Here is a 20,263-nt window from a genome sequence, read left to right on the forward strand (position 1 = left end):
AGCTCACAGAACCCCGGGATGGATGGGGGTGGGGGTGGGGGTGGGGGGGTGGGGGGCGTCTGCCTCTCCACGCTGCCTTCAATTTCCCCGGCTCTCGCCTGCCCGGGTGCACGTTGGTGCCTCGACTTACCGCACCCGCCCGCGGACTCGGAGTGCGTGCGTCCCCCGGGGCTTTCGTTTCCTTCTGGAAGCAAACAAAGAGGCCCGAGTGCATTACGTAGGGTTCGGCCTTGCATTGCAACAAGCCTCGCGGTGGTTTGTCGAGCAGCGTCCCCACCCCCACCCCCCACCGAGGCACCGCTTGGTCCCCAGGGGCAGAGCAGCCCCCGCACCTCTGAGAACCTCAGCCTCCAGGCCCCGCCGCTCCCGGGCGGCCGGGGCGGTGTCCAGGGCTCGGATCCGGGGCCTCCTGGAAATCTACCGAGGGCCTTGCAGCAATCCCTGGCTCCTCCCAGGACCCGAGCGCTGGAACTTGGCGGCCCGGACCCCGCCCCGCCGCCGCCTCCGGTCTTAACCCCCCGGGAGCGGCGGGCGCGGCAGCGATGCGCGCGCTCTGGCTGGTGCGTCTCGGGCAGATGCTGCTGCTCTGGGGCTCGCTGAGCGCCGCGTGCCTGGCGGCCGCCTCCCTCCTGCAAACCCTCCTGAGGATGCTGGCGGGCTACGTGCGCCAGTGGCTGCGGCTGCGGCCCGTGCCGACCATCGACGGTGCTTGGCCCTTGGTGGGACACGCGCTGATGCTGAAACCCGACGCGAGGGGTAAGGGCCCGCCGCCGGGCGCTGCTGGGGTCCCTGGCAGCGAGCCACCCCGCAGGATCCTCCACCCTGTGCCCGGGTTCCCCCCCCCCCCCCCACCTCCGGGTGGTCAGAGGTGATTGGCAGCTCTGCCTGATACAGATCTATCACCCTCCACGGAGGGAGCAGATTCCCAGAGCTCTCTCCAGTGTCCCTGCTGACACCTCATCGAATCGCTAATGTCCTCAGATCCCTTTGAAATATGCGTCCTACACACACGGTCCCTGATCACTAGTCTACGGGGATCGCAGAGGGGACATGTATGTAAGCATGTATATTCTATGCAAGTAAACATATGCATCCCCAGGATAAAGCGATCAGGACAAACATCCACATGTAGGTATCTTTTTTTGGGGGGGTCACACCCTGAGATGCACAGGGGTTACTCCTGGCTCTGCCCTTAGGAATCACCACTAGCGGTGCTCGGGGGACCATATGGGGTTCTGGGACTCCAACCTGGGTCAGCCTCCTGCAAGGCAAATTCCCTACCCGCTGTACTGACACTCTAGCCCCCCATATGTTTATATCTTTCATGGAGGTATTGTGGATTTTCAGTGGTATTAATGTTTCAAGCACACACTTTTATGTGAACATTTTTTTCCTGTCTAGCATGGAGGGCAATCGATCTAAAGTCCAGTTCTGCTGTTTCTCTTGCCCACTTTATTTGCTTTTTAATCTCAAAACTGTCTGTCATTCTGTCTGCAATAGCCGCCAAAGACTACAGGGCTGAAAGGACCGCAGTATGGGGCAATGATTGGTTCTCAAAGCTAATGGGTATCCCATCCGTTCATTTATTTGTGGCTCTGTGCTCAGGGCTCACTTCCAGTGGGTTCAAGAGTTCATACCAGTATGTTACCAGCTGTACTATTGCTCCTGTCCCCTGCCATCTCCAGACTGAGCCCACCAGACAGTGACACAGAACAACTTGTCACTCTCAAGTTTCCCACACAACCCTGCAATAAACTGAGGGCAGGGTCTTCTGGGAAACTTAAAGAGATGCCTTGCTGAATAAGAGCAAATTGTGTGTTTTTTTTATTGATTTCGAAGAGATAGATCTATGTAATATTTTGCTGGTGGATAAAACTCATTTTAACTTCCGATGCACTAAAAAAAAACTGGTATTTACAATTCTGTATAGAACTCTCAACTTCATTTCCATGACTGTTTATTTTGAGATACCCAGAGTGGAAAAGATTTACCACCAAATGATTTATATATTTAAAACACCCCATGTCTAAACCACTTCCTCCTCAGACTATTAATAGTTTTTTAATATAATTTATTTGTTGAATCACCATGAGAGCAGTTACAAAGCTTTCGAGTTTAAGTCTCAGTCATATAATGATGAAACACCCGTTTCTTCACCAGTGCCCATTTTCCACCACCAAAACCCCTAGTGCACCCCCTATCCCACACCCCCCCCACCTGTATGGCACATGATTTTCACATTACTCTCTCTCTCTCTACTTTGATTACATTCAATATTTTGACATCAAACCTACCATTATTATTTGGGATTTTACCCCAACACTCACATCCGCCGAAAAGGCAACATTAGACAATTTGTTTTTTATTGCTGATTTTGAATAGCATATCATGTTGCCGGTAGTGGCCACTCGATTTTGGAATTCTGATATCTTAATAATTAAATCTGGAGGGATTTCTGCCAAAAGCCGCTGGGTTCCAAGATTTATTTCCTAGTCTCTGGGGTCATGGTTTGTTGAGTAGTTTGTGACCTGCGACTCAGGATCTCGAGATTATTAATATTTTACAGACTGAATATTAACTCCAAAAGTAGAATTTCTTTTCAAATTTTGTCCACCTAAAGAAATATGAATACAAATAACAAAATAGGAAATTAATACTCAAGAATAGCTGAGATCAGTACCAGGAGGATTACTCCATGGCTTAGAGGCCAGCCGGACATTCTAGGGGAAAGGGAAGCTCAGATAGAGAAGGAAGCGCCAAATAAAGGGTGTTTGAAGGATCCTCCCAGGAGGGGAGATGCATGTTGAAAGTAGACTGTGAACTGAACATGATTGCCACTCAATGCCTCTTTTGCAGACCACAAAACCCAAAAGGGGAGAGAGAACAAGGGGGAATGCCCTGCCACAGAGGCAGAGTGGGATGGGGGCAGTGGGTGTGGGAGGGGTACTGGGATCCATGGTGGTGGAAAATGGGCACTGGTGGAGGGATGGGTATTTGATCATTGTATAATTGAAACCCAAGCACAAAAATTTGTAAATCAACAACTGTACCTCATGGTGTTTCACTAATAAAAATTTTTTAAAAAGTAAAAGATTTCAAGTAAAAAAAGGAAATATGAATGCAACATATCATATTCAGAAATATGACAAGGCCTTTCAGATGTCTGTGGCTAAAATACTAAAAACTCTTACTTGTAACAAGTGATCAGAACTATTTCAAACAATCTCAAAAGCTGTAATAGTAAATTCCCAGTGGTGCTGGATTTAGTCTTACTATTGTTAACTGGGCTTTCTCTTTGCCTAGGAGAAGTTCTAAGGATCCAGTGTTGGCTACTAGTCAGTCAGCCCTGGAGGCACACTTCTCTTCTTAGCTCTTCCTAACAGTCGAATGCGATCTCATTTCCTAGGATCAGTCAGCAACTAATTCAATCTTCCCTCACCTTGTTGGACATAAAACCCCATACCCTGTGTAGCCTTTGTTTGATTGGTTTTCAAAGCCCTAGACTCTGTATCCTCATCCTTTAATCCCAGGCTATCTTTGCCCATGTGTTCCCAGGGGGAAACCTGGGGGTGCACTCACCCACATGGTAGTCCCTGATTGAGATATTTGCCATGGCTTCGTTTTGCCTGTGGTCCCGCTGCCATCTCCACTGTCTGGTGAATCCAACAGACAGTGAGACAGAACAACTTGTCACTCTCAAGTTTCCCACACAATCCTCATGCTGTAGTTGGGATTTTCCCATTCCAATATCACGGTCACAGCCCTCATCCTGGCTACTTGGATTCTCAACATTTTTTCAAGAAGTAGAAGCTTCCTGTGGTCCAGTCTTACCCAAGAGCTCTCAGACTTCATATACATGAGTGTTGGGGCTAAAGTACAAGTCCTACTCTGCTAGCCCTCACAGAAATTTCCAGCTGTTCCTAAAGCTCATAAGAGAAAAAAATCGCACATCTGTATCCCTTCAAACTTGTCTCATCTCCCAATGTTATCATCCCTGGTCCTATGTCTGTGCTGAACCCCTGGGGGATTTTCAGGCCCTGTGTGTCTGCTAGGATGGTCCCACTGCTGCTTGGTTGACATTCTCTCTCCCAGCCCCATTTCACCTTTCCACCTCAGAAAAGTCCAACTCATCAGTGCTTCCATGCCATTACATCCCTGTATTTCCCAGTTGTCTCCATCAGTCAGACTTAAACTTCTGTTTTAGCACCACTTCCCCTCTTAGGAACTGTGATTTATTCCAGAAGTGACCACCTCCCAAGATGCTTAGTTCTTGAGAGTAGCGGTTGGGTCCATTGGAGGTGTCCATTTAGTGCCTGTATATCCAGGGAGATGAAGGTAACACCATCATATTCACTCCCATTTTTTTTTTTTAATCTTTCTTGGCGGTTTCTTTTTTTTTTTTTATCATTTTTTTTATTAGTGAAACACCATGAAGTACACTTATAGACTTATAAATTTTTGTGCTTGGGTTTCAGTTATACAATGATCAAGTACCCATCCCTCCACCAGTGCCCATCCTCCCCCACCACGGGTCCTAGCATCCCTCCCATCCCCATCCTCCCCCCCACCCCCCCGTCCCACCCTGCCGCTGTGGCAGGGCATTCCTCCCTGTTCTCTCTCTTTTTTTGGGTACTGTGTTTTGCCAGAGAGGCATTGTTCACTCCCATTTTTGAACATGTGCTAGGAAACCGATTCTCAAAACCAACTACAATTTTTTTCTGATCTAATCCTTATATTTTCTCCACTTCTCAGTAAAATGCGTTAGTTTAGTTTAGTGATTCTTATATATGGGCTTGAGCGATAGCACAGTGGGTAGGGCGTTTGCCTTGCACGTGGCAGACCTGGCCGAGCCAGGTTCGATTCCTCCGCCCCTCCCAGAGAGCCCTGTAAACTACTGAGAGTATTGTGCCCGCAAGGCAAAGCCTGGCAAGCTACCCTTGATGGATTCAAAATGCCAAATATACCAAACACAGTAACAAGTCTCACAATAGAGATGTTACTGGGCCTCGCTTGAGCAAATAGATGAACAACGGGAGGACAGTGCTACAGTGCTATCATGGATTCTTATATTTATAATAATTATTAGTCCATATTATTTGATTTCATCTACTAATCCAATTCTACCACTGAGACTCATACAAACTTTTTCTACATTAAAGGAAATACAAACATAAACTCTCTATGTATTTTATATATTGTCTTATTTCCACCAACAAAATAAATTTTAAATCTTTCTTCAGCATCGAAACCTCTTATTCTGACTCTCTTCAGAAATTCCTTCAAGATTTCTTACTCTCCAGCTTAAAAAATAAAACCTCCTCTAATTTTAAAAATTTTGTTTATTGAGCTGGAAGGATAGTCCAGCAAGTAAGGTGCTTGCCTTACACATGATCAACCCAGATTCAGTTCCCAGCACCCCATATTGCCCCTGAACCCCTCCAGGAGTAAACCCTGAGCACTGCTAGGTATGGTCCAGAATAAAAAACAAATAGTAAAGACCCTCCTGTTGATCATCGATTTGCTCGAGCGGGCCCAGTAATGTCTCCATTGGAGACTTTGTTGTTACTGTGTCTGGCATATTGAATACGTCACGGGGAGCTTGCCAGGCTCTGTCGTGCGGGCGAGACACTCTCAGTAGCTTGCCGGGCTCTCCGAGAGGGGCGGAGGAATCGAACTCGAGTCGGCCATGTTGGCTGCGTGCAAGGCAAACGCCCTACCGCTGTGCTATCGCTCCAGCCAAAAAAACAAATATATATATGTATATATGTATATATATAATTATTTTAGACCTACAGGACAGCAGCAAAATAGTTCAGAGTATTCACACATACGCTGTATTCCGCTTCTTCTAATGATAAGTAACACAGATCCTACATAGTTATCTGTGGCACTGTATCACTGTCTTGACCTTGTTCATCGATTTGCTCAAAAGGGCACCAGTAATGTCTGCATTGTGAGACTAGTTACTGTTTCTGTCATATTGAATGCTCTACGGGGAGCTTGCTAGGCTCTGCCGTGCAGGAGGGATACTCTTGTTAGCTTGCTGAGCTCTCAGAGAGGGACAGAGAAATCAAACCCGGTCGGCCGTGGCTGCGTGCAAGGCGAATGCATTACCCAGTGTGCTATCACTCCAGCCCATATAGTTATCTAAACTACATAATTAACATTTGCATAAGATCATTAACAAAACTACGGCCTTGATTTGGGTTTCACAGATTTTCCTAGATTCAATCCAAGATCCCACATGGTATTATGATTGCATTTTCTAAATCTTTTTAAATCTGTGATAATTTTTCAGTGTTTCTTTGTCTGTCATGGCTTTGACATTTCTCATGAGTACAGGTCATGTAGTTGTAAAATGTCTCTCAGTTTTGATCTGTCTATTGCTTTCACATGATTGGATTCATGGATTTTTGACAAGAAGATCATAAAAATGATATTGGAAGTATTTTCTGTAACATCTGCATCATGACAGAGATTCCCAGTCTTGGCACTTTTATTCATAGAAGATTAGAATTTCTGACTCAGAATATAAAGACGATATAGGAAATAAAAGGCACCCTAGTTCAAAAGAGGTAAAATTGTCATTATTTGCCAGTGACACAGTCACTGCCCTCCTGTTGTTCATCAATTTGCTCAAGCGGGACCAGTAACGTCTCCATTGTGAGACCTCTTGTTACTGTGTTTGGCATATTGAATACTCTTGGTAGCTTGTCAGGCTCTCCAAGAGGGGCAGAGGAATTGAACCTGGTTCGGCCGGGCTGGCTGTGCGCAAGGCAAACACCCTACCGCTGTGCTATCACTCCAGCCCGTGACACAGTATTATATATATATACATATATTATATATACACACACATATATAAACCCTAAAGACTTCACAAAAATAAAGTTACAATAAATGAATTCAATAAATCTAAGATCAATACACAATCTCTGATTGCTTTGCTTGACACTAAGAATGAACAGTGAGAAAGTGAGCTTCAAAAAAACAATTATTTATACTTGCATAAAATACCTAGGAATAAGTTAACAAGTATATGAAAGACACGTAAAATTATAAACAATAAGATATATATGAAAGAAATTAAAGAATATCCAAAAAATGTAAAGATGTTGCATGCTCATGGTTGAGAAGCATTAATATTCATACATGCAGCCAACATGGCCAACCCGAGTTCGATTCCTCCACCCCTCTCGGAGAGCGCAGCAAGCTACCGAGAGTATCTCGTCTGCACGGCAGAGCCTGGCAAGCTCTCATGACGTATTCAATACGCCAAACACAGTAACAACAAGCCTCACGAAGGAGACGTTACTGGGCCCGCTCGAGCAAATCGATGAACAACCGGAGGACCGTGACTGTGACAGTGACTGTCCCAAACATACTTAGACACAATATAATCACTATGACATTTTAAATGACATTTTCACATAAATTGAGAAAATTTATGAAAATCATCACGGATGATGCCAAACAGAAAGAATAATAGTGAGAAGAAAGGAAAGAGTTGGTGGATCATACTTCCCAATTCTTTTTTATTTTTCCTTTTATTTAAAAAATTTCATTAGTGAAACACCATGAGGTAAAGTTGTAGACTTACAAGCTTTTGTACTTGGGTTTCAGTTATACAATGATAGAGTACCCATCCCTCCACCAATACCCATTCTCTACCACCAGTGATCCCAGTATCCCACCCACCCCCCAACCCCCCCATCCCATCCCGCCTCTGTGACAGGGCATTCCCTTTTGTTCTCTCTCTGCTTTTGGGTGCTGAGGTTTGCAAAAGAGGCATTGAGTGGCAATCATGTTTGGTCTATAGTCTACTTTCAGCATGCATCTCCCATCCTGGGAGGATCCTCCCTTTACTTGGTGTTCCCTTCTCTATCTTTTCCCATAGCACGTTTGGCTGGCCTTCAAACCATGGACCTCCTGGTACTTATCTCAACTATTCTTGGAAGCTAGTCTTCTATTTTGTTACTTTATATTCCCCAGATGAATGCAATCTTCATATGTCTGTTCCTCTCACTCTGACTCATTTCACTTAGCGTGATACTTTCCATGCAGTATTATATATATGTCAATTTCATGACTTAATCTTTTCTAATAGCTGTGTAGTATTGCATTGTGTAGATGTGCCAAAGCAACTTTACTATACAAGTCTATTGTTTCTAGGAGTTTTTTCATAGAGATTTCAGGGTTCTCTAAGTTTAGTATCATGTCATCTGCGAATAGTGAGAGCTTGATTTCTTCGTTTCTTACCTGAATGCTCTTAATATCTTTTTCTTGCCGGACCGCTATTGCAAGTACTTCCTGTACTATATTGAACAGCAGTGGAGAGAGTGGGCATCCTTGCTTCATCCCTCAACTTAGAGGGAAGGCTCTTAGTTTTTCCCCATTGAGGATGTTGCTTGCCATAGGCTTGTGGTAGATGGCTTTAACTATATTGAGGAAAGTCACTTCTATCCCCGTTTTGGCGAGAGTTTTCATTATAAACAGGTGCTAGATCTTGTCAAATGCTTTCTCTGCATCTATTGATATGATCATATGGCTTTTATCTTTTCTTTTGTTAATATGATGGATTATGGTGATAGATTTCCAAATGTTAAACCATCCTTGAATACCCGGGATGAATCCCACTTGGTCATGCTGTATGAACGTTTTCATGAGTTGTTGAATTCTATTTGCTAGTATTTTTTTGAGAATCTTCGCATCCATGTTCATTAGGGATATCAGCCTGTAGTTTTCATTTCTTATGGTGTCTTTGTTTCCTTTTGATATTAGAGAGATAAAGGCTTAATACAAACTGTTTGTGAGAGTTTCTGTTTCTTCAGTTTCCTGGAAAAGCTTGAGAAGAACTGGCGATAGGTCCTCTTTAAGTGTTTGATAGAACTCACTAGTGGAATTCGCTAGTTGTCCGTCTGGACCTGGGCTTTTGTTTTGGGGAAGACTTTTCATTACAGTTTTAATTTCCTTTATTTTAATAGGACTGTTCAAGTATTCTAGATCTTCTTGATTCAGCCTTTGGAGATTATAACAATCCAGGAATTTATCCATTTCTTCTAGGTTCTCTTGTTTCGTGGCATATAGACTTTCAAAGTAGTCTCGATGATCTTTTGAATTTCTTTGGTTTCTGTTGTGATATCCCCCTTCTCATTTCTGATTCTGTTTATTGGGGTTCTCTCTCTCTATTTCTTTGTGAATATTGCTAGTGGTTTATCTCTCTTGTTTATTTTCTCAAAGAACCAGCTCTTGGTTTCATTGATCTTTCACATTATTTTTTGAGTTTCCATATCATTGATTTCTGCTCTAAGTTTTATGATATCTTTCCTTCTGCCTGGTTCACACTTCCCAATTCTAAGAATACTACAAAAGCACAGTAATCAAACAGCATAGTATTGGCATAGAAACAGACACTTGAGCAAAGTAAACAAAAGATAGATCTCAGAAATAATGCTATGTAAATATGGTCAACTCCCTATGTCAAGTGTTAAGGATACGCAATGTGGTAAGGATAGACTTTTCAAAAAGTGGTGTTGGAATACCTGGATACTCCCATGCAAAAGAATGAAACAGAAGTACTCTCTCAAAATATATTAAAGGTTTGAAAGCACATCCTAAAAATAAAACTCAGAGAAGAAGCACAGGCAAATATTTTTCTTCTTTTTCAGATGTTAATAGTTCCTTAGAGAAATTCTCAAAAGGCCTTGAGATCTTTGAGAAGCTGAAGGAATAGCAGGTCTGGAGCGTTTATGGGGGTTGGAAGAGCAGCGACTTCCAGGGCTGAAAAGAGAGGACAGGCTTTCCTTCCTAGGAAAGGAAGCATAAGACATGGTAGATGGAAGCATTCAGGATTCTTGGGAATACACATGAAAAGGTTTACTGTCAGCACCCAATTAGTGTGGTATTTCTCATTTAGTGAGGTTGCTTCCAATGTGTCAAGTCATTTACGTTACATTTATTCCTTCCTTCCTTCCCTTCTTCCCATCATGATTTACAACACTGTTCATAATAGAGTTTCAGGTATACATTGTTGCCACATCAATCCCACGACCTGTCAACTTCCTTTGATGTATGTCACATGTTCCCTCCCTACCCCAAATCTGACTTCTTGACAATCAAAATTTTTTTAACACATTTTAGCCACCACGGTGGTTTACAAATCTGCTAATAATAACGTTTCGTGCATAAAACCTTCTAGCAGCACACATCCCTGGAGGGTCTGTTTCCCTCCCCCCTTTTAATTTCATTTGATTTAATTGAGGCTGTTTGTTTTTAAGAAATGAGAAAACTGTGATATTTAACTGAATTGCCCAAAGTAAGTTAATTAAAACCACCAAATGGCATAATCAGTAACTTGTTACAAAATTTTTTTTGTTCTTGAAATTAAACTGAAGTGCTTTTTCTCAGAATTTTTTCAGCAGCTTATTTTTTACACTGAAGAGTATCGACAAACGCCACTACTGAAACTCTGGCTTGGGCCAGTGCCTGTGTTAGCACTTTATAATGCAGAAAATGTGGAGGTGAGTATATATATCAGTATAAATATTATGCACATTTGACAGCATAAGAATCTTAGCATAATAAATGGGTCAATATAATACATCAGTATAAATCTAATACACATTTGATGTATAATAATAAATGCAGCAATGTATCCTTAAGGTTCACTGAATTCTGTATCTCAAACACTGAATTGAACATTTTTGGTGACATAAAAACATTTAATGCTTTCCACATGTGCTTTGAATCCTTAGTTTGTAGATGTCTAAGCACATTTGTTACCAAGTCTCAAAATGTTTGTTTCCCCATTTTCAGAAGGATATAGTTTTCTTTAACTCTGTAAAAGTTTTATACAACTATGTATATAGTTATATATATATCTACATATGTATGTATACATATGTGCACATATGTATACATGCATACATATATATAGTACTATGGAATCGATTATTCTGTAGGTGAGCACAAGTTTTGTACCTTGTACTGTCTTATGATTCTGAACCCCCCAAAAACAGGAATTTTCCCTCTTAAAAAATGCATCTCAATCTCATATCTCTATATATTATAATTGTATTCTTCCAAATTCATTTTCATAGCATGCCAAATTAATTTTCTTAACGTTCCTGATAGTAAGAAGGCAGGTATTGTTAAATCCATATAACTCAAATCACTCCTCACAAACACTGTAGGTCTGGGAGTTGGGGAGATGCCCAAGGGGCTGGAGTGCTTACCTGGCACAGGTCCCCGGGGCCCCCAAACTGCATGGCCTCCACAGCACTGCCCTGAAAATACAAGAGACAAACAGAAAATAGTGTCAGCCCAGGGATACGTTTTAAATGGTAGTGCACATGTCAGCATACTGGGTTGAGTTCCCAGCTGTTCATATCCCCTTCAACAGCAATGCCACAGGACTGCCAATGTAGGGCAAGGTTGCAGAACAAAATATAGTGAGTATCTTTTACATATTACTGTGATGCTAGAGGAACTGTTGTGTTGTCGGAATTTCTTTGATGAGAAAGTGTCAAGGAGTAAAAGTGAGCAGAGCAGAGCTTCTATTCTGGAACTAGGTTACAGAACAGAATTCCCTATGGAATAGTGCTGGGATATGCCAGTTTTATAATGAGGTTCAAATGTTGGCGTTTCTCTCGTACCACCAGCTAGAATCCTGGTTCAGAGTAGGCAGTGAAGGCCCAGACAGAAAAGTTCAACTGCTGCTGGCTCACGTATTTTGGTGTATGTGGGGAGAAATCTCTCCAGAGCAAGAACTTTTTGGGTCACACCCGGCGATGCTTCTGGGGTTACTCCTAGTTCTGCATTCAGGAATTACTCCTGGTAGAGCTCGGGGGACCATATGGGATGCCAGGGATTGAATCCTGGTTGGTCACATGCAAGACAAACACTCTACCTGCTATACCATCACTCCAGCCCCTGAGATGTGTTTCTGAGTTCATCCTGAACTCCAGTTCGCTATTAGATCATTCCTGAGCTGCCCCCTTGCTTAAGAAATGACTCACTTGGTTTGTAATTCATGGCAGGAGCCCTGGAATCTCCTTGGATATTTTCCTTTTATTCTACAACATTCAGTGCCCAAGTCTAAATGACCGTTGTATGTTCAAATCTCTACTTGGATTTCTTTGAAACATAGGAATAAAACTGAATTACAAGTAAATAAATGCCATAAAATAAAATGTTGCTTTAAAAAGTTGCTGTGTTCTGGCCAAGCATTATTATCATTGAGATTGTACTGATGCCTCTGATATCTATCTCAAATACTTTTCTTTCTCTTCCTAAGACAATTTTAACTAGTTCAAAGCAAATTGACAAGTCATTTATGTACAAGTTCCTAGAACCATGGCTTGGCCTAGGACTTCTTACAAGGTGAGTTTCCATGTGTAAATTGTCTTATAGAAACGATGCATCTCGGGGTAACTTATTACATCAGGAACTGATGGGAGAAAGTTTTCCTGAAGCAAGAATATGCTGTTGGAAAATAAGGGGGGAAAACTGGAAAATATGATTTCACTAGCAATTAACCTTTGACAAGCACGAGTCCAGGACTTAGAGAATTTTCAGCCACTATTGCAATAGTGATGAGCCCTTATTCCAGAGGAAATGCAGAGTTAGGAGGCCTTGATGTGTAAATGGGTGAAGATGAACAGCCTTTGGAGAAGAGACATAACTTTAAAGAAAAAGGCAATCAGTTACACACATACTATGAAAAAAACCCCAGTTCACCATCTGGCATTCAGAATGAAGACTCCACCTTCTGGAGGCCTATCAAGACAAGCATGGGATCCATGAGATACTCTGAAGAACTCAAGATAGATCACTGTAGCATGGAGCATAAAGAAGGCTCTATTAGAAAGACTAATGGAGGAGTGGAAAGAGTCTAACTTTGAGAAACTTAAAATTTAAAAACTTAAACACAAACTTTAGATTTTTAATAAGTTTTCTTTAAAAAGAAGTAATATTGTTTGATACTTCATGTACACCTCCTGTATCTATGTAAGGATCTTTGTTTCTTTGAGCAATGCATTTGTGATTATGTAGATTAAGCCACCTTAGGAGATTTTTGTTGCTACTCCTTATATTTATACTTTGTTCCAAGTGTCACTTCTCTTCTGTCTATCATCATGTTGTGTGTTTCGTTCTAGTACGGGAAAAAAATGGCGCTCCAGGAGGAAAATGTTAACTCCCACTTTCCACTTTACAATTCTGGAGGACTTCTTAGATATCATGAATGAACAAGCCAATATACTGGTTAATAAGCTTGAAAAGCATGTTAACCAGCGGGCATTTAACTGCTTTTTCTACATCACTCTTTGTGCCTTAGATATCATCTGTGGTGAGTCTCAGTGATTTCTCTCTACCGCTGTGCTGTAAAGAAGAAATGGCCCCAGAGAAATATAACAAGACTTGACAGTAGAGGATCGGAAAAGACATTAGGGCTTGTCAGAGCTCCTACTTCTAAACGTGCTGAGAAGTATCGACAGCTCTTAGAACTTGGGACAGAGCAGTCAGAAAGACAACCTGCCAGGCCTTTCCAGAACAGATCAGGAGCTGGGAGGTGGAGAAATAAAAAACCAGTAGAGGGGCAGAGGAAGGAACACATTTCAAGTCCACTAGAACAGAACAGTTTGCACATCTCTTTTCAAGAGTGGGCCCTGGAGGACCGATGCCAGAAACATGCAGGAGTTGAAAGGCGATTTCTCAACATGTTTTACAGAAACAGCGATGGGCAAGAATATTGGTGCTCAGAGGAATGATGATTCCGAGTATGTTCGTGCAGTTTACAGGTAAATGGAGTCCTTTAGATTGTTTTAAATTATAGTTACTATTCGGCCAGCACGCTGGTTCAAAGGGGCTGGAGCGTTATGGCTGTATGCAGAGACATTGAGTTGGGTCCCCAACATTTCATGGTCTTCTGAGACCACAAGCACTTCTTGGGAACTCTCTCAAGTTTGCTGGCATTATTAGTAACAAATAATTGATATTAATTTATTTTATATATTTTTATTGTATCGAAGGAAACAGTAAGAAAAATCAACCTAATCATAACCAAGTGTGTTTTCTATATGTGTTTTAATAGTAGAAGAATGTTTGTATAAATTTTGGTACACTCAGAATATACAGCATCTTTCAAATGATTGGTCTTGTTTTGATATTTTGTTATTCTGGAGAAAAGTGAGTTGGACCACACCTGATGATGCTCAAGGCTTACTCTGTGCTCTGTGTTACACTTCTGGCAGTGCGTGGAGGACCGTATTGGTACTGGGGACAAACTGGGGTTGGCTGCATACAAAACAAGAGCCTGAATCTCAGGACGATTTCTTTAGCCCCAAATGATAGTTTTAAAATGTAATGGAATAATATATTGTGACTCGGTGACAAAAAAGATGAAAACATTTTAGTACTGAAGCCACCAGTACAAGAAAACTATAATAAGAAAAACTAAAGGATACTATACCAAAATGTTAACTATGACTATTATGTTATGTTTATATGCTTTTCTACCTTATTGTGCTTCAGTTTCTTTGTTATAGATTCACAATTTTATGGGCTGGAGCGATAGCACAGCGGTAGGGCGTTTGCCTTGCACGCAGACAATATGGCCGGCCCGAGTTCGATTCCTCCGCTCCTCTCAGAGAGCCCGGCAAGCTACCGAGAGTATCTCGCCCGCACGGCAGAGCCTGGCAAGCTCCCCGTGACGTATTCGATATGCCAAACACAGTAACAACAAAGTCTCCAATGGAGACGTTACTGGGCCCGCTCGAGCAAATCGATGATCAACGGGAGGGCCTTTACTTTACTTTATACAATTTTATGAATGTGAATTAATAACATTTTATTTTTCTCATATTTTCTGCAATGAATGTGTATTATTTTAACTAAAACAATTGGTTTCACTTACAATTATTCAGCTATTAAATGGTAAAACTAGGAGTTGATTGGACATTTCCTATATTAAGGAAAGAATTATTTCACTTTCTTAAATATTTACTAGCTTTAATCTGTCATTCACTGCAGAATGTTCTGCTCAGTTTTATTATGTAACTAACAATACAATGGGAGATGGGCATTGAAACAAAGAATCTTACAAATAATAGTAAATACTTAGAACAGATAAATTTGGCATTAGAGAAGAAAAAAGTGAAATAACATACAGATTGAGTGGCTAGGAAATGTACCATAAATAACTGACATCTAATCAGGTCGTGAAGATGATGTACAAAGGAACCTTTCTGCCCTGTCACTGGAAATGGTGAGTAATAATAGGCAACATCTGTTGAATGGGGCAGTCTCTTTTTCTTGTTAGTCCAGAGGAGTGATGAAGCAATGATTTGTCATTGAGAAGGGACAGATCTCAACCTAACTGGTGATACAAGTGTCACAGATTGCCTTGAGAAGCCAGGACGCTCCCAGTGGAAACAAGCAGACATATGCTGGTTAGCTAGAAGGGAAGTTTAATAAGATCCTGTGCTTTCCTCTATAGAAATAATCAACATTAAATTTTTTGATCAAATGTGTTATAGTAACTCTGGACTGGGTCACTTTGAATGAATTGTGGCGCCCGTAGTAGTCTTTATAAAGGTAAAGGCCCTCCCGTTGTTCATCGATTTGCTCGAGTGGGCCCAGTAACGTCTCCATTGGAGACTTTGTTGTTACTGTGTCTGGCATATTGAATACATCACGGGTGGCTTGCCAGGCTCTGCCGTGCGGGCGAGATACTCTCGGTAGCTTGCCGGGCTCTCCGAGAGGGGCGGAGGAATTGAACTCGGGTCGGCCACGTTGGCTGCGTGCAAGGCAGACGCCCTACCGCTGTGCTATGATTTGTCATTTTCCCCTTATTAACACCATAGGGGCCAGTCACTGAGTAGGTGCTCAGGAAATATATGTTAGATGTATCAGCTGATGTATCCTTACTGTTTTCATAGGATGAGTGATATGATACATCGAAGAATGAAGATGCCTTGGCTCTGGCCTGACCTCTGGTTCCTTATGGTTAAAGATGGGTGGGAACACAAACGGAGCTTAAAAATTCTCCATAATTTTACCAACAAGGTAAGTTTTTTATTTCTTTTGATTGCAGCAAAATATACACAAATTTTTACATATTTATCATTCTAAATGTATGATTCCAAAGTATCAAATGCACTGGCATTATTGTCTATCTATCAGCTTTATTGTTTCCAGAAATTTTAGAAGTCCGTGATTTATATATTGTGTCCCAATACCTAGTCTGGAGCGATAGCATAGCAGTAGGACGTTTGCCTTGCATGCAGCCAGCCCGGCTGAGCCGGGTTCAATTCCTCTGCCCCTCTCCGAGAGCCCGGCAAGCAACCTAAAGTAGCTCACCTGCACGTCAAAGCCTGGAAAAACCTGACAAGCTACCCGTGACATCTTCAATATGCCAAACACAGCAACAAAAGTCTCAAAATGAAGACGTTAGTGGACCCTCTCGAGCAAATTGATGAACAATGGGAGGACAGTGTTTGTTTGTTTGTTTTGTCCCTATACCCAGTGTTGTATCATGGAGCCTGCTTCTCACCAGAGGAACACTGAATAATGATGAAAAATAAGACAGTATGATTAATTCTAAGTTACGTATTCACCTACTACTAAGATCTTGCTAGATGCGAAATGCTACCAATTGTATATAATATTCGTATGTGTGCTCCCTATCCGAAAGGAGTTTCTCTAGCAGAAGAGGTTGTATGTGAGCAGATAATTTCGGAAAGTGACATGAGGGGATGGAGAGATGGTACACGTACAGGAAATATGGTTCTTGCCTGGCACATAGCTGACCGAGGTTTGATCCTGGTACCCTATAAGGTTCCAAACCCTGCCAGAAAAGATCCCTGAACACAGAGCCAGGAGTAAGCCCTATTACTGTCTAAATATTAAAAATAGAATACTGAATGCTAGACTTAAGGGCTTTACCAGGATAGAGAAAATAAAATATATGATATCTTCTCTCAAAGAATTTGGAATCTATTTCGTCAAACCCCACAGTATCAGGCTTGGCCAAATATCTTATAGAAGAAAAATTTTATTATATAGACAGTTATGTAATGAACTATAGTTCTCTCATTTATTTTTTAAAAGGTATCTAAGGAGCATTTTTAAAGTGCCCAGCTATGTTCTGAAAGTTTGAAATATATCCACCAACCAAGACAAAGTAGATGGGCATCGAAGTTGGAGGTGAAAGACACTGAATAGCAAATACAATATAATGTCTGTGCAAATTGGACGAGAAAACAATAAAACAGTGGCAGGAGATAATGAGTTCTATAGACTAATACTGTAACTCAGTTCCTTCCTAAAGAAGTAGGGAGCCAGGCCCTTCTTAAGGAACTGTCTGAGGAAAGAGCATTCCAGGTAGAAGGTCCAGCAGCACACAGGTGAAGGGACTAATTGACTTACTGTTTCTTTTCTCAGCACATGTAATTAGAGTGACCTATAATTAGTCTATTCTAGAATGGCTGCATTCTCTCCACCACCTGAGCTTTTTCTCATTAGATCCTTCAAATCTCTTGGGTCACAGCTTGGTTCCCTGGCTGGAAAGGCTGCAGAAATTACATTCGAAAACTATGAATTACTCTCACATCAAAAGTTGTTGTGCTGGGAAAGGTACACTGGTGGAGGGGTGAGTGTTGGAATACTGTGTGCCTGAAATCTAATCGTGAGTAACTCTATAAGGGTCTATCTCACAGTGATTCAATAAAAAAAAATTAAAAGTTGTTGCTAAACTCCTCCCAGATAATGTCTTAATATATAAAGAGGAAGTTTTGCTACATGTCCATAGGATCCTAGGATGCTGAGAGAGGAAAAACAGGGCAGGGTTTGGAAATGAGTTAAAGAATCAAGGAACTTTTCATGGGTAAATATTATATGGCATGTGAAATCCCAAATAAAAGAATGTAATGTTTTAAATCATTCAGGTCATTGTCGAAAGGGCCAATGCAATGAAGAGAGAGGAAGAATATAGAACTGAGAATGGGGACCCTAACCCCCCAAAAAGCAAACGAAGGGTTTTCCTTGACTTGCTTTTAAATGTAACTGATGATGAAGGAAACAAGCTAAGTCATGAAGATATTCGAGAAGAAGTGGACACCTTCATGTTTGAGGTACTAATTCTGATTTATTTTACTATTTATGATTGCCCTGTCATTTGCAGGTTACTGTTAAACAAATTCAAGTTATTTTTTAAGAGCTTTGGGATTGTTTTGAAATTGTAAAAGCATTTTATGTAACAATACACTTCATAAAAAGTCATCTTCTTATGACAAGAAATTTCAAAAGTTAAGAACTTAACTCGACCCAGAAAATATTTTAAGTAGTGATTGTTACCTCTACTTAAATTATCTTTAAGTAAGGACTTTTTTTCTTTTTCTTTTCTTTTTTTTTTTTATGTAGGAGTACTGCTATTTATTCAGCCACTGATTAGCTGACTGATTTGGGCATGAACTCCACCTTACCTTTTTTTTTCATAGTTTTATTTATTTATTTTTCTTTTTATATTTATTTATTGAATCTCAGTGGGAAAAGTTACTAAGCTTTCAGGTTTAAGTCTCAGTCATACAATGATCAAACACCTCTCCCTTCACCAGTACTCATTTTTCACCACCAAGAACCCCAATATACCCCCCTCCCACCCCTCCCAATGCCTGTGAGGCAGATGATTTCCACTTAACTCTTCTCTACATTGATTACATTCATTATTTAGACAAAAGATGCACCATTATTGTTAGAATTCCGCCCCCCCCATCAACAATCAGAATTGCTGAAAATGAAAAGGCATCGTGAAATACTTTGTTTTCTATAGCTGGTTATGAGAATCATATAATGTTGCACGGCCACTACGAGATTGGTTTCTGTACGTTTGGTGTTATGGCTTGCTGGAGAGCTGCTCATGGGGGGAAACTCGTGACCTTGGTAGAGTGTGAAGGATGAGCCGGTACTGCCTCTCTTCCCATGAGACTGCAGTTGCCCTGTCACTGCCAGCTCATAACCTGGTTTTCCAATAAGCTCTGAGGCGATGGCCATTTTGCTGCTGGGGGGTGGGGGTGGGAGGGAGGAGGATGGGGAGAAAGGCGGAAAGGAGCAACACCCTTTTCTTCCTGGGGAGGCCTGGTGCCATAGTTTAACGGATGGTCCATTCACTTTTCTGACGCAAGCTGCCGGGCTCTGGATTAAGTCCTTTTGCCTTTGGAGCCATGGCTGTGCCAGGTTGCTGCTTGTGGGGGGCAACTTGTGATCTCGGTAGGGCATGAAGGACGAGCCGTTACCACCCCCCTTCCCATGAGACTGCAGTTGCCCCATCACTGCTGGCTCATACCTGGCTTTCCAATAAGCTCTGAGGCGGTGGCCACCTTGTATGTGATCCAGATGCATTTCTGCCAAAAGCCTCTGTGTTTCGAGATTTGTTTCTGAGTTTCTGGAATCATGGCTGTTAATCAGCTTGATCAGGAGCCACAGAGGTCGTTTGTAGGTGGTGACTCGGGGTCTCGCTAGGATGGGGTGGAAAGGGCCGGATCCACCTCCATCTGGTGAGGCCCCACATGTCTCATCACTGCAGGCCCAAACCTGACTGTCCAGTGGCCACTGGAGGATGGCGGTCACCGGTCCACCAAGGGAAACAAGCTAAGGCATGAAACCTATTCCCACCAGGAGTGGTCCAGCCCCAGTAACCTACTGCAGGAACAGGACGCGTTTCTGCCAAAAGCCTTTAGGTTCTGAGATTCATTTCTGAGTCTCTGGGATCATGGCCATTAAGCAGTTTGATTAGGAACCAGAGAGTCCATGCCTCCAATTATATAGCTGAGCTGGAGGTGGTTTGTGGGTGTGTCTCCCACATACCTAACTTTTGGCTGTTTACTTTCTTGGTAAACTTTGCCCCAAGTTTTTCAAGTCTGGCCAAAGGCACAGCAGCAATTTGGGGGTATCTGGAAGTCTGACGGTGCCATCAGGCTGCTGATGCACTCGCCTCACAGGTACAGATTGACCTGCTGGCGGCACCATACCTCCAGGACATTTTTCTTATGTTATAGTCACTCAGACTTTTTGTTTTGTTTTGTTTGGGGGGCCACACCCAAATGTCCCCAAGACTTACTCCTGGTTCTGAACTCAGGGATCACTCTTCTGTTTTTTTTTCCTTTTTGAGTCACACCTGGCAATGCACAGGGCTTGCTCTTGGCTTTGCACTCAGGAATTACCGCTGGTGGTGCTCAGAGGACCAAATGGGATGCTGGGAATCGAA

At 42.1% G+C, this 20,263-nt stretch overlaps 1 protein-coding gene across 2 annotated transcripts in view; it reads left to right on the forward strand.

Annotated features, from left to right (window-relative positions):
- The first annotated feature begins 497 nt into the window (after window positions 1–497).
- LOC130023580 (cytochrome P450 4V2-like) overlaps window positions 498–20,263 on the forward strand; it is a 28,777-nt gene continuing 9,011 nt past the window's right edge. The window contains exons 1-7 of one of the 2 annotated variants that reach the window (XM_056114140.1): window positions 498–756; window positions 10,441–10,520; window positions 12,296–12,381; window positions 13,158–13,348; window positions 13,730–13,799; window positions 15,939–16,065; window positions 17,946–18,131. In XM_056114140.1, the coding sequence (XP_055970115.1) occupies window positions 543–756; window positions 10,441–10,520; window positions 12,296–12,381; window positions 13,158–13,348; window positions 13,730–13,799; window positions 15,939–16,065; window positions 17,946–18,131 (954 nt within the window). In that variant the 5' untranslated portion in view covers window positions 498–542. Of the gene's footprint in view, window positions 757–10,407; window positions 10,521–12,295; window positions 12,382–13,157; window positions 13,349–13,729; window positions 13,800–15,938; window positions 16,066–17,945; window positions 18,132–20,263 lie in introns of both variants that reach the window. The other variant, XM_056114139.1, reaches the window with a different exon arrangement.

This window comes from Sorex fumeus, unplaced genomic scaffold (genome assembly GCF_029834395.1).
Source record: "Sorex fumeus unplaced genomic scaffold, SorFum_2.1 ptg000024l, whole genome shotgun sequence".
In the NCBI taxonomy this organism is placed as follows: domain Eukaryota; kingdom Metazoa; phylum Chordata; class Mammalia; order Eulipotyphla; family Soricidae; genus Sorex; species Sorex fumeus.